Source organism: Anguilla anguilla, chromosome 19, assembly GCF_013347855.1.
Source record: "Anguilla anguilla isolate fAngAng1 chromosome 19, fAngAng1.pri, whole genome shotgun sequence".
In the NCBI taxonomy this organism is placed as follows: domain Eukaryota; kingdom Metazoa; phylum Chordata; class Actinopteri; order Anguilliformes; family Anguillidae; genus Anguilla; species Anguilla anguilla.
Genome location: NC_049219.1, coordinates 2,585,809 through 2,598,669, shown reverse-complemented (window position 1 = coordinate 2,598,669; position 12,861 = coordinate 2,585,809). Strand labels below are relative to the sequence as shown.

The 12,861-nt window shown below is 41.5% G+C and overlaps 3 protein-coding genes across 4 annotated transcripts in view; all 3 read right to left on the bottom strand.

Moving 5' to 3' along the window:
• The window catches only part of LOC118218904, a 284,420-nt gene that overhangs the window by 147,072 nt on the left and 124,487 nt on the right, over positions 1–12,861 (bottom strand). The gene's annotated exons all lie outside the window — the stretch shown is intronic.
• The window catches only part of LOC118218915 (Bardet-Biedl syndrome 10 protein homolog), an 82,199-nt gene that overhangs the window by 18,408 nt on the left and 50,930 nt on the right, over positions 1–12,861 (bottom strand). The gene's annotated exons all lie outside the window — the stretch shown is intronic.
• LOC118218907 (NACHT, LRR and PYD domains-containing protein 3-like) overlaps positions 9,882–12,861 on the bottom strand; it is a 38,130-nt gene continuing 35,150 nt past the window's right edge. Inside the window, exon 8 of the mRNA XM_035401658.1 lies at positions 9,882–10,650. Coding sequence (XP_035257549.1) covers positions 10,473–10,650 — 178 coding nt within the window. The 3' untranslated portion in view covers positions 9,882–10,472. The remainder of the gene's footprint in view (positions 10,651–12,861) is intronic.

Sequence of the window (12,861 nt, the reverse complement as noted above, 5' to 3'; positions counted from 1 at the left end):
GAACAGAATTCTGAATTTTAACCATCCTTTATTTCCACTCTTAACACACCAATGACATCACATATATAAAAACAAAGGCACAATAAAACACAAAACCACGATCATATGAAAAAAACACAAATCTGTCAGAAAGGAAACTTATTCCATTCACTCACCCTGTTCCATGTGCAAAAATAGCTCCCCTCCCTCCACTGAACATAAAACACCCTTATAACACACACACTCTGAAACACACTCAGGTTCTCCATTGCTTTGTAATACTGAAACTCCACCATCACTGTGTCCCTGATCAAACCCCTAACTACAACAACCACATCTTATTTACTGCAGTGATCCCGTGCAGCACCCTCCACTGGAGATCCCCAACTCTCTTGAGTAACGCTGGTTTGTACAGTGCCCTCCATGCCACGCCCCCCCCCCCAACTCCTTTTGTGTGTGTGTGAGGTGCACTATGGAAACTCTCTTTACTTACAGCAGTGTGAGTGTGTCCAGTTTAGCAGCAGACAGCGCTCTCACTCCTGAGTCTCCTGGGTGATTGTGTCTCAGGTCCAGCTCTCTCAGGTGTGTGTATGTGTGTGTGTGTGTGTGTGTGTGTGAGGTGCAGTGTGGAAACTCTCTGTACTTACAGCAGTGTGAGTGTGTCCAGTTTAGCAGCAGACACCGCTCTCACTCCTGAGTCTCCTGGGTGATTGTATCTCAGGTCCAGCTCTCTCAGGTGTGAGGGGTTTGAACACAGAGCTGAAGCCAGAGAATCACAGCCTCTCTGCGTGACTCTACAGCCTGACAGCCTGCAGAGAAAAGGACACACACACCTTACACACATTAATATAAACTAATAGGGCTGTGTGTATCAAACACACAGCAGTGTGTTATACACCTTACACACATAAATATAAACTAACAGGGCCATGTGTGTCAAACGCATAGCAGTGTGTTACACACCTTACAGCACATTAATATAAACTAACAAGGCTGTGTGTGTCAAACACACAGCAGTGTGCAACTTTACAGCACATTAATATAAACTAACAGGGCTGTGTGTGTCAAACACATAGCAGTGTGTTACACACCTTACACACATTAATATAAACTAACAGGGCTGTGCGTATCAAACACATAGCAGTGTGTTACACACCTTACACACATTAATATAAACTAACAGGGCTGTGTGTGTTAAACACATAGCAGTGTGTTACACACCTAACACACATTAATATAAACTAACAGGGCTGTGTGTGTCAAACACATAGCAGTGTGTTACACACCTTACACACATTAATATAAACTAACAGGGCTGTGTGTGTTAAACACATAGCAGTGTGTTACACACCTTACACACATTAATATAAACAAACAGGGCTGTGTGTGTCAAACACATAGCAGTGTGTTACACACCTTACACACATTAATGTCAACTAACAGGGCTGTGCGTATCAAACACATAGCAGTGTGTTACACACCTTACACACATAAATATAAACTAACAGGGCTGTATGTGTCAAACACATAGCAGTGTGTTACACACCTTACACACATTAAAATAAACTAACAGGGCTGTGTGTCTCAAAACACATATCAGTGTGTTACACACCTTACACACATTAATATAAACTAACAGGACTGTGTGTGACAAACACACAGCAGTGTGTTACACACCTTACAGCACATTAATATAAACTAACAGGGCTGTGTGTGTCAAACACATAGCAGTGTGCTACTTTACAGCACATTAATATAAACTAACAGGGCTGTGTGTGTCAAACCCCATCTACAGCTCAATATAAAATAACAGGGCTCTGGAATTAATCATGCCTGTTTAAGAAATTTGAACTAAATTTGAACAGATTCAATTAATTTTCATAATTTTGAAGAATGTATGAATAGAACCGATTTCACGCTTCTCAAAAATATGTTTATTCCAACTGATGTCAGATTTAAAATGTGCTTCTACCAAGAGGAAGAACAGGAAAATGTTGCTTTATTTCTGTGAAGAAAAATAACTTTCTTGTCTATTTTAACATTAAAAACATTAGTAATATCAGTGCTATATTTAGTCATTATTAACATTAGTGCTGTGTTGTGTCACATTGGAACCCTTTTTGATTGAAGGGGTTTGTGTTTGTACTCACCCCAGTCTCTGCACTTTACAGTGTGGGTCCTCCAGTCCAGCAGAGAGCGCTCTCACTCCTGAATCCTGCAGCTCATTGTCTCTGAGCTCCAGATCTCTCAGCTCTGAGTGAGGAGAGCGCAGGACTGAGGCCAGAACATCACAGCAGCCATCTGTGAGATTACAACAACCCAGCCTGTGGAGAGACCACACACACACACACAAACATGCACATGTACACACACACACACACACCAACACACAACACACATGCGCACACACACACACACACCACACAGACACACACACACACACAGACACACACACATACAACCACACACACAATTTAAATTCACTGCTAATTGTCACACTGTGCACCTTGGCAGCAGATAAATGTGGAATTTCCTATTTGTTCAGTACGTGCATTCCTGGGATGTACACAGTACACACAAAAACAGGAAGAGTTCATATTAATTATGTTCATAAAGTATTCTGACTAATCCACAAAAAAAGGTCATCACTTGGCTCAATTAACAAAAAATAACTAAAAATAAGGAGCCAATTCAACTCAAGGTTGGGGGCTTCTTGTAAGGATTTCATTAACAAAACTGTTCCATGTTGCGATGATATCACATGGCAAACAACATGATTGCAAACATATTTAATTTGCTAACACAAGAAACTGCACTAGTATGATCACTATGGTGTACTTTACCTCACCTTCAGTCTACAAACATCTTTATATTTTAAAAACATTGGTTGTGTGTGTTAAACACATAGCAGAGTGTTACACACCTTACACACAATAATATAAATCAACATGGCTGTGTGTGTCAAACACACAGCAGTGTGTTACACACCTTACACACATTAAAATAAACTAACAGGGCTGTGTGTCTCAAAACACATCAGTGTGTTACACACCTTACACGCATTAATATAAACTAACAGGGCTGTGTGTGTCAAACACATAGCAGTGTGTTACACACCTTACACACATTAATATAAACTAACAGGGCTGTGTGTGTCAAACACATAGCAGTGTGTTACACACCTTACACACATTAATGTAAACTAACAGGGCTGTGTGTGTCAAACCCCATCTACAGCTCAATATAAAATAACAGGGCTCTGGAATTAATCATGCCTATTTAAGAAAATGACCAGTTAAACTAAATTTGAACAGATTCAATTAATTTTCATAATTTTGAATAATGTATGAATAGAAACAATTTGACGCTTCTCAAAAATATGTTTTTTCCAACTCATGTCAGATTTAAAATGGGTTTCTACCAAGAGGAAGAACAGGAAAATGTTGCTTTATTTCACTGAAGAAAAATAACTCACTTGTCTATTTTAACATTAAAAACATTAGTGCTATATTTAGTCATTACTAACATTAGTGCTGTATTTTGTCACATTGGAACCCTTTTTGATTGAAGGGGTTTGTGTTTGTACTCACCCCAGTCTCTGCAGTTTACAGTGTGGGTCCTCGAGTCCAGCAGAGAGCGCTCTCACTCCTGAATCCTGCAGCTCATTGTCTCTGAGCTCCAGATCTCTCAGCTCTGAGTGAGGAGAGCGCAGGACTGAGGCCAGAACATCACAGCAGCCCTCTGTGAGATTGCACCAACCCAGCCTGTGGAGAGACCACACACACACACACACACACACAAACATGCACATGTACACACACACACACACAAACACACAACACACATTCGCACACACACACACACACCACACAGACACATACACACACACACACACAGACACACACACATACAACCACACACAAACACACACACAATTGAAATTCACTGCTGATTGTCACACTGTGCACCTTGGCAGCAGATAAATGTGGAATTTCCTATTTGTACAGTACATGCATTCCTGGGATGTACACAGTACACACAAAACAGGAACAGTTTATATTAATTATGTTCATAAAGTATTCTGACTAATCCACAAAAAAAAGGTTATCACTTGGCTCAATTAACAAAAAATAACTAAAAATAAGGAGCCAATTCAACTCAAAGTTGGAGGCTTCCTGCAAGGATTTCATTAACAAAACTGTTCCATGTTGCGATGATATCACATGGGACACAACATGATTGCAAACATATTTCATTTGCTAACACAAGAAACTGCAGTAGTATGATCACTATGGTGTACTTTACCTCACCTTCAGTCTACAAACATCTTTATATTTTAAAAACATTCAATCTTCATCTAATAATGTAACCAAGGCGGCAAATGAAATACACTGCAGCGCCATCTGCTGGCTGCAGAGAAACACCACAACTGATTATTGCCATTGACTGGTACTGCAGGTATATGGAGGACCAAAAATGTAAAAATAATAAATAAATAAATGACTCAATAAATGAATTAATGTATAAATAAATACAAAAGCAAGAAAATGTAAAAATGAATGAATGTACAAATAAATGAATAGACAAAATCTGACAAATGGGTATTTGCATTTATTTCCATATTTATTTCTTGATTCATTCATTTCTGTGGATGTTCATTTCCATATTTATTTATTGCTTGATTCATTTATTTCTGTATATATTTATATCCTTATTTATGTTTTGATTAATTTATGCCTGTATATATATATATATATTTCTGTATTTATTTCTGTATTTTTTCATCCATATGTTAATGAGGGGGCTGTCAATGAAAATATGTCATAGTGTCACAATATTTCAATTGGTTGATCGATACCAGAGTACGTAGATTCACTGTACATGCCTTGCTTCAACACCGGTTGCTTTTTACCACATTTATGTTAGTAGGGCAGAGCAGGGCAAAACGTAACACAGATTTTATTTTTTTGGCCAGAGGCTTGAGCCTGGCTGACCTAGCTGAAAATGCTAGTCCTCATTATGTGCTCTTTTGTGTGGATGCTTTGACAGTTTGTTCCAGGTTCCAGCTGCATCACAGAGATTGACCCTGTAGTGTTCAGCCATTTGGAGGAAGTGGCTCTTCGCCTGAATGTTTCACTCCATAATTCAGATTACACCAGATCAATTGGATGCCCTTCTCACATACTGCCTGAGGAAGCACTGGAGAGTTATTTATTAGTTACATTACATTACAGGCATTTAGCAGACGCTCTTATCCAGAGCGACTTACACAACTTTTTTACATAGCACTTTTACATTGTATCCATTTATACAGCTGGATATATACTGAAGCAATGCAGGTTAAGTACCTTGCTCAAGGGTACAACGGCAGTGTCCTTACCCGGGAATCGAACCTGCGACCTTTCGGTTACAAGCGCAGTTCCTTACCCACTGTGCCACACTCCGTCTAGTTGGCTTGTCTGCTCATCATGTTAGCACAATTACTTAAGAATTAATCCCTTGCATGTCCACTTCCCATGAGTTCTCAACAGGATGCTTAGCAGGGTGATCTACACTAGATCATTTAAACTTAATCCAGTTATGCAAAGTAAGCTTTATCCATCTATGCCTCAGTGGGGTTTCTCCCATCTCATTAGTAATGCATTAATTGGTGTTGTTCTGAGTGCCCCACAGCATATCCTCAAAGCTTTTGCCTGTTTAACATGTGATGCCAGGAAGGGAATTGGGGTGCTGTCCACCAGGGGGCAGCATCGGCCCTAAAGACGGGTATAGCTGCAGCTGTGGTTCACTGCAATCACATCAGCTGTGGCCCATTACATAATCATGGGCTCTATAAGAGGCCTAGCTTCCAGGCCTAGGGGAGGGTGCTTTTAGATGGTGTTTGGGAGTTGGGCTATGGACAGTACGGTGGGTTGGTGCCAGTTTTGTTTGGAGCAGCTAAAGGTGCATATAATGACCTTGTGCTTTATATAGCAATGTGGAGTCTCCTTGTGTTCCTGCTATATAATGACCCTGTGCTCTATACAGCAGTGATGAGTCTCCTTGTATTCCTGCTATATAATGACCCTGTGCTCTATATAGCAGTGAGGAGTCTCCTTGTGTTCCTGCTATATAATGAGCCTGTGCTCTATATAGCACAGTAGTGGAGTCTCCATGTGTTCCTGCTATATAATGACCCTGTGCTCTATATAGCAGTGAGGAGTCTCCTTGTGTTCCTGCTATATAATGACCCTGTGCTCTGTATAGCAGTGAGGAGTCTCCTTGTGTTCCTGCTATATAATGACCCAGTGCTCTATTTAGCAGTAAGGAGTCTCCTTGTGTTTCTGCTATATAATGACCCTGGGCAACCTCTACCCTCTGCCTAGCAAGATAAGTAAAGCCAACTGCTGTAGAATTTAAATGTTCTGAAATCCAGACTTTAGCTTTGGATTGGAACCACAGAAGAGTGACAAAACTAAGTGATGTAACATTGCACCTAAACAGCAGTTTGCATGTTGATCAGATTGACCCTCTTCCCGAAGATGTACACACATACCCTATCGACCAATAGTTGATTTTACCAACAGTAATAATATCTGATTTTATGCTCAACATCTTCAGAAATGCCACAACCCTGTAGCACACACAGGTGTGTAATGTGAAGGAGTACAACTCATCTTCATCACAAGGTCAGCATGAGAAAGAGAGTGGGGTATAAGTTAGAGCTGCCGCGGTATTGATTTATTTCCTTACCGCAAAAATTAGCGAAGCCATTCAAACCGTTGCGGTAACCGCCATAAAAAAATTAATAATTTAATTACATTTCTGGAATGGCTGTTTCCGAAAAATAGGTTCTGCCCGGCAGTTCATACTGCTTGTCGAAGGACTGAAGCATAGCTCGGAATGATGGCTTTCCTACAGTCCGGAAGGGCACCATCTCCACAACCAAATACTTTGTTACAGTTGCTGTAAGTGCTCGCCACTTGTTGCTGTCCCGGTTGTATTTAGTCACTCTGGCAAATGCCTCTGAGACTCCTAACTGACGTAGTGCCGAGCCGGTACCTCCCGAGGTAGATGGGGTGCCTTTCATTGCATCGTATAACGGACGGTGAGTGGTCCTAAGATGCGATGCTAGATTTGTCCTGTTTCCTCGCATGACGTTGATTTTCTTGCTGCAAATGCGGCACACTGCCTCATCCAAATTCTTTGGCTTTCCATCTTCATCGGGCTCAAAGCCAAAATGTTCCCAAACAGGAGAAGTAACGTTGGGTTTCGCTACAAGATCCATGTTTTTAGCCTAATTTGAAGCGAAAACTTTCCGTAGCCAACAGTTGCAAAGCACGTTCTGGGTGACACATTCTCTGATCAGAACGTTAACTGCGCAACTGTGAGTGTAAACTTTCGAACACATGGCGTGAAGAAAATAGGCTACACAATTATAATTATAATTATTTTAAAAATTGCATTGCATTTATTTCAGATCACAACTTTTACAAGTAAAAATTGGAACATAAACAATTGGCCTAAAATAAACGGGAAAAAAACAAAACCCAGCGGTGAAGCGGTGATCAGCTTGACTCTGCGGTAGACGTGACGTGATTGCGTTACCACGGTAATGCAGTAACCGCGGCAGCTCTAGTTTGCCGGCCACTGACCTGTGTTCAAAGCCTCTCTAACTACTCTGAGAACACTGTCCTCTAGCTGCGCTTCTCGCAAGTCTTCTCGGGTGAACTGTTCTAGCTGACCCAAATTGAGATGAGTTGCAAAATCATACAGCTCAGGAACACCTTCTGCTGGAACACCTAGTTTGTCTGCCAAGTGCACATCACTGTCACTAGACTCCTGCACATGCACACGACCACAAATCGCCTTCACATCACCCTGTGAAAGGTTTCTCCACGTCTCAGTGTCCAGTTTCGGGAAAGCAAATCAGCCTCAACATTGACCTTCTCAGGGCGATATTTTACTTCAAAATCGTACGTGGCTAGGGCAGCAAGCCACCTATGCCCTGTAGCATTAAGTTTCCCTGTCGTCAACACGTGATTGCGTTTCCGCGGTAATGCAGTAACCGCGGTAGCTCTAGTGTAAGTATGGATTTCATTAGAGTGCAGAGCAGGTAGTGAATAATGGGGATGGATGAAGACTGCAATATGTGACAGAAGTGAATCCAGAAGTCGGTGGAAACCTGGCAAATGAAACTCAATACAGCTCAATGTAAGGTTCTACATGTGGGAAATAAAAACATCAGGCTAGATTACTTTATGGGAGGAACGACATTGGAATGTGCTCAATTTTGGGAGTAATAGTTGATCAAAACCTTTCAGGTTCTAGGCACTGTGCTGTTGCAGTAAAGAAGCCAACAGGATGCTGGGATAGTAGTGAGTATAAATCAAGGCTCCAGAGTGCGACCATTTTGGTTGAACATGCGACCAAAAATCTGTCAAGTGCGACTAAACATTTTCATTGGTCGCACCGGTGCACCTGACATTTAGCAGGTCTGTCTCTGTGTGTGTGTAGCGTTATTTTTTTCCCCACCCGCATTCTGTGAAGACCCGCCCCTACTCTGCCTCTGATTGGCTCTGACCCTGATATTCTTCTTCGCTGAATGCGGGTGGGGAAAAAAATAAGGCATGTGTGTATTAGTGATGTGCGGATCGCAGTTATATCCGCGGGCACCACGGTTAATCTGCGGATCGGGTGGGCCGAGTCATAAAAATTAACATTCTGATTAATAGCGTATGGTAATTAATACATCATTAATGAGGAAAATATTAATTACATTCTCTAAAATGTGAACATATTTTAAGCTTCATTTTTCGTCAGGCGCGAATTAGCAGACTAGACTCTCGTTGCGCCAATTGCGGCGTCCATTTGTCTTAAGCAGCAATGGAGGCAAAAAAGATCCGAGAGAAAAATAAAAAAAGGAGAATTAAAAAAAGGAAGGGCAGAAAAGTTCCATGTGGGAGCGATTTAGTGAATGACGAGTCAAGTGCTGGGTATGTCATATGCAACAGCTGCGAAATAATGAGAAATAGCGGTAATGTGTGATCGGGTGCGGGTCTCTAAATCAGAGAAAATAATTTGTTCGGGTGGGTGGCGGGTGGATGATTTATGCGTACATGTGGATTCGGATGACGTCAGAGCCGATCCGCGCATCACTAGTGTGTGTGTGTGAAACCGCGCCCTGTACTCCTCCGGGAGCAGCGCACACTTTTATTTGAGTTATTTGAGTTTGATTTATTTATTTGAGTTTGTCAAGCACTTTAAACATCAGCACTTTTTAAGTTTATTTTTTAAACAATTGAGGTTATTGCCATTTCTTGTTTGTGCTGTCATTTAAATAAAGAAAAAACATTTATCTGCCCTTTATTCCTGTTTACAATCATTTACATAATGTGTTAAGAAATTACCAATGTGTATGGGAACTGACAAAAAAGGTAACACTTAAAATGTATTATTACGGCGCCAAAAGGCGCGGTGAAAAATTTTGGGTCTAACTAAATTATGTGCTGCTGCACCTAAATGAAAAAGTTAGGCGCACCAGTGCATCCAATGTAAAAAGTTAGTCTGGAGCCCTGTAAATCCAAGGAAGTTATACTTATTTTATACAATACCTTTGTCAGACCACACTTAGTGAACTGTGTGCAGTTCTGGGGACTGTACTACAAGAAAGATATAGAGGATCTGGAAAAGGTTGAAAGAAGGGAAACCAAACTGGTTCCTGGTATGAAAGATAAAAGTTTTGAGGAAAGACTTCAGATGCTTAACTTCTTCAAGCTTAGTAAAAGTAGACTCAGGGTTATTTGATTGAGTCTTTTAAATTCATAAAGGGGATCAACAAAGTGAACTACAAGAGATTCTTCAGGTTCAGCTCTGTTAGTATGACGAGGGGGCATAAAAGGAAATTAGCAAAAGGTAAATTCCACACCGACGTTAGGAAGTATTTTTTCACACAGAGAGTAGTCACTGTGTAGAATAGCTTGGCGCATGTCATGTAGTAGAGGCAGAAACTCTGGGGGTTGTCAAGACCGGGCTTGATACGATGCTGGATACTATCTAGTTTGTAGGTAAACCTAGCACTAGTGGTAGGTAGTAAAACGGTGAGCATGTCGGGCTGAATGGCCTATTCTCATCATTATGTTATGTTATGTCATTTTTGTTATGTTATGATCGACTTGAAACATATTACTGAACTGAAGTGGTCCATATTTCACAATGTCAATCATGCATTCAGCATTCAGTCATCACCTGTGACCTGATACTACAGACTCCACTGAAAACTTACATTCTGGTCAAGAACCACAAACCTGGCAACCCTAAGACTCATGAGGGTTTATCCTGCTTTTCTTTGTTGTGCTAAAGCAGTTAGAAGAGAGGGATGAGAACAATGTGGACAAAGAAAGAATTCTGGTGGACATAGGAGTAAACAGAGAGAAAGCACTTCATATATTTCACTGCACAGAGCCATAATCACTAATTCTATTTAGTTAAGGTCACACAGTACACAGCACTACTCACCCCAGTCTCTGTAGTTTACAGTTTGGACTCATCAGTGCAGCACAGAGCAGCTTCACTCCTGAATCTCCCAGGTTATTGTAGCTGAGGTCCAGATCTCTCAGGGTTGAGTTTGATGACTGAAGAGCAGAGGCCACAATTTCACAGGACATCTCTGTGAGGTCACAGCCGTTCAGTCTGCAAAAGAGAGTTGATATATTATTGTATTTTAAATAGAGCAATATCCTGTAAAATGTGATATGTGCAATGTTACAGTAATCATGTTGAGTGATGAAGAGTGATACTGAGGATCTGCAGATATCCACCCCACACTTGCTGCAGCTGTGCTTCAGCTGAACTTACTGTAAGAGGCCCTCTGTGTCAGTTCTGTTCTTTCCTAATACAGCTAGGTCTATTACAGGATCCAGAAGAATGCCATGGGGAGATGACAGACCAGCAGGTTGAAGGAGCCATGTCTTTTCCCCTCTTATTGTAGCTTTCCCCATTGCATACTTGCACAATTAATAAGAGCATTTCTCCTCTTTCTGCCCTTGCATGTCCACTTCCCATGTGTCCTCAATAGGATGCTTAGCAGGGTGATCTACACTAGATCATTTAAACTTAATCCAGTTATGCAGAGCAAGTTTTACCCATCTATGCCTCAGTGGTATTTCTCCCATCTCATTAGTAATGCATTAATTGGTGTTGTTCTGAGTGCCCCACAGCATATCCTCAAAGCTCTTGCCTGTTTAACATGTGATGCCAGGAAGTGAATTGGGGTGCTGTCCACCAGGGGGCAGCATCGGCCCTACAGACGGGTATAGCTGCAGCTGTGGTTCATTGCAATCACATCAGCTGTGGCCCATTACCTAATCATGGGCTCTATAAGAGGCCTATCTTCCAGGCCTAGGGGAGCGTGCTTTTAGATGGTGTTTGGGAGCTGGGCTATGGACAGTATGGTGGGTTGGTGCCAGTTTTGTTTGGAGCAGCTAAAGGTGCATATAATAACCCTGTGCTCTATATAGCACAGTAGTGGATTCTCCTTGTGTTCCTGCTATATAATGACCCTGTGCTCTATATAGCAGTGAGGAGTCTCCTTGTGTTCCTGCTATATAATGACCCTGTGCTCTATATAGCAGTGAGGAGTCTCCTTGTGTTCCTGCTATATAATGACCCAGTGCTCTATTTAGCAGTAAGGAGTCTACTTGTGTTTCTGCTATATAATGACCCTGTGCAACCTCTACCCTCTGCCTAGCAAGATAAGTAAAGCCAACTGCTGTAGAATTTAAATGTTCTGAAATCCAGACTTTAGCTTTGGATTGGAACCACAGAAGAGTGACAAAACTAAGTGATGCAACATTGCACCTAAACAGCAGTTTGCATGTTGATCAGATTGACACTCTTCCCTAAGATGTACACACATACCCTATCGACCAATAGTTGATTTACCAACAGTAATAATATCTGATTTATGCTCAATATCTTCAGAAACGCCACAACCCTGTAGCACACACAGGTGTGTAATGTGAACGAGTACAACTCATCTTCATCACAAGGTCAGCATGAGAAAGAGAGTGGGGTATAAGTTAGAGCTGCCGCGGTATTGATTTATTTCCTTACCGCAAAAATTAGCGAAGCCATTCAAACCGTTGCGGTAACCGCCATAAAACATTATAATTTAAACCTCCAGCTACGATTTCATTGTTTACTTTCAAGTACATTTCTGGAATGGCTGTTTCCGAAAAATAGGTTCTGCCCGGCAGTTCATACTGCTTGTCGAAGGACTGAAGCATAGCTCGGAATGATGGCTTTCCTACAGTCCGGAAGGGCACCATCTCCACAACCAAATACTTTGTTACAGTTGTTGTAAGTGCTCGCCACTTGTTGCTGTCCCGGTTGTATTTAGTCACTCTGGCAAATGCCTCTGAGACTCCTAACTGACGTAGTGCCGAGCCGGTACCTCCCGAGGTAGATGGGGTGCCTTTCATTGCATCGTATAACGGACGATGAGTGGTCCTAAGATGCGATGCTAGATTTGTCCTGTTTCCTCGCATGACGTTGATTTTCTTGCTGCAAATGCGGCACACTGACTCATCCAAATTCTTTGGCTTTCCATCTTCATCGGGCTCAAAGCCAAAATGTTCCCAAACAGGAGAAGTAACGTTGGGTTTCGCTACACGATCCATGTTTTTAGCCTAATTTGAAGCGAAAACTTTCCGTAGCCAACAGTTCCAAAGCACGTTCTGGGTGACACTTTCTCCGATCAGAACGTTAACTGCGCAACTGTGAGTGGAAACTTTCGAACACATGGCGTGAAGAAAATAGGCTACACAATTATAATTATTTAAAAAATTGCATTGCATTTATTTCAGATCACAACTTTTACGAGTAAAATTGGAACATAAACAA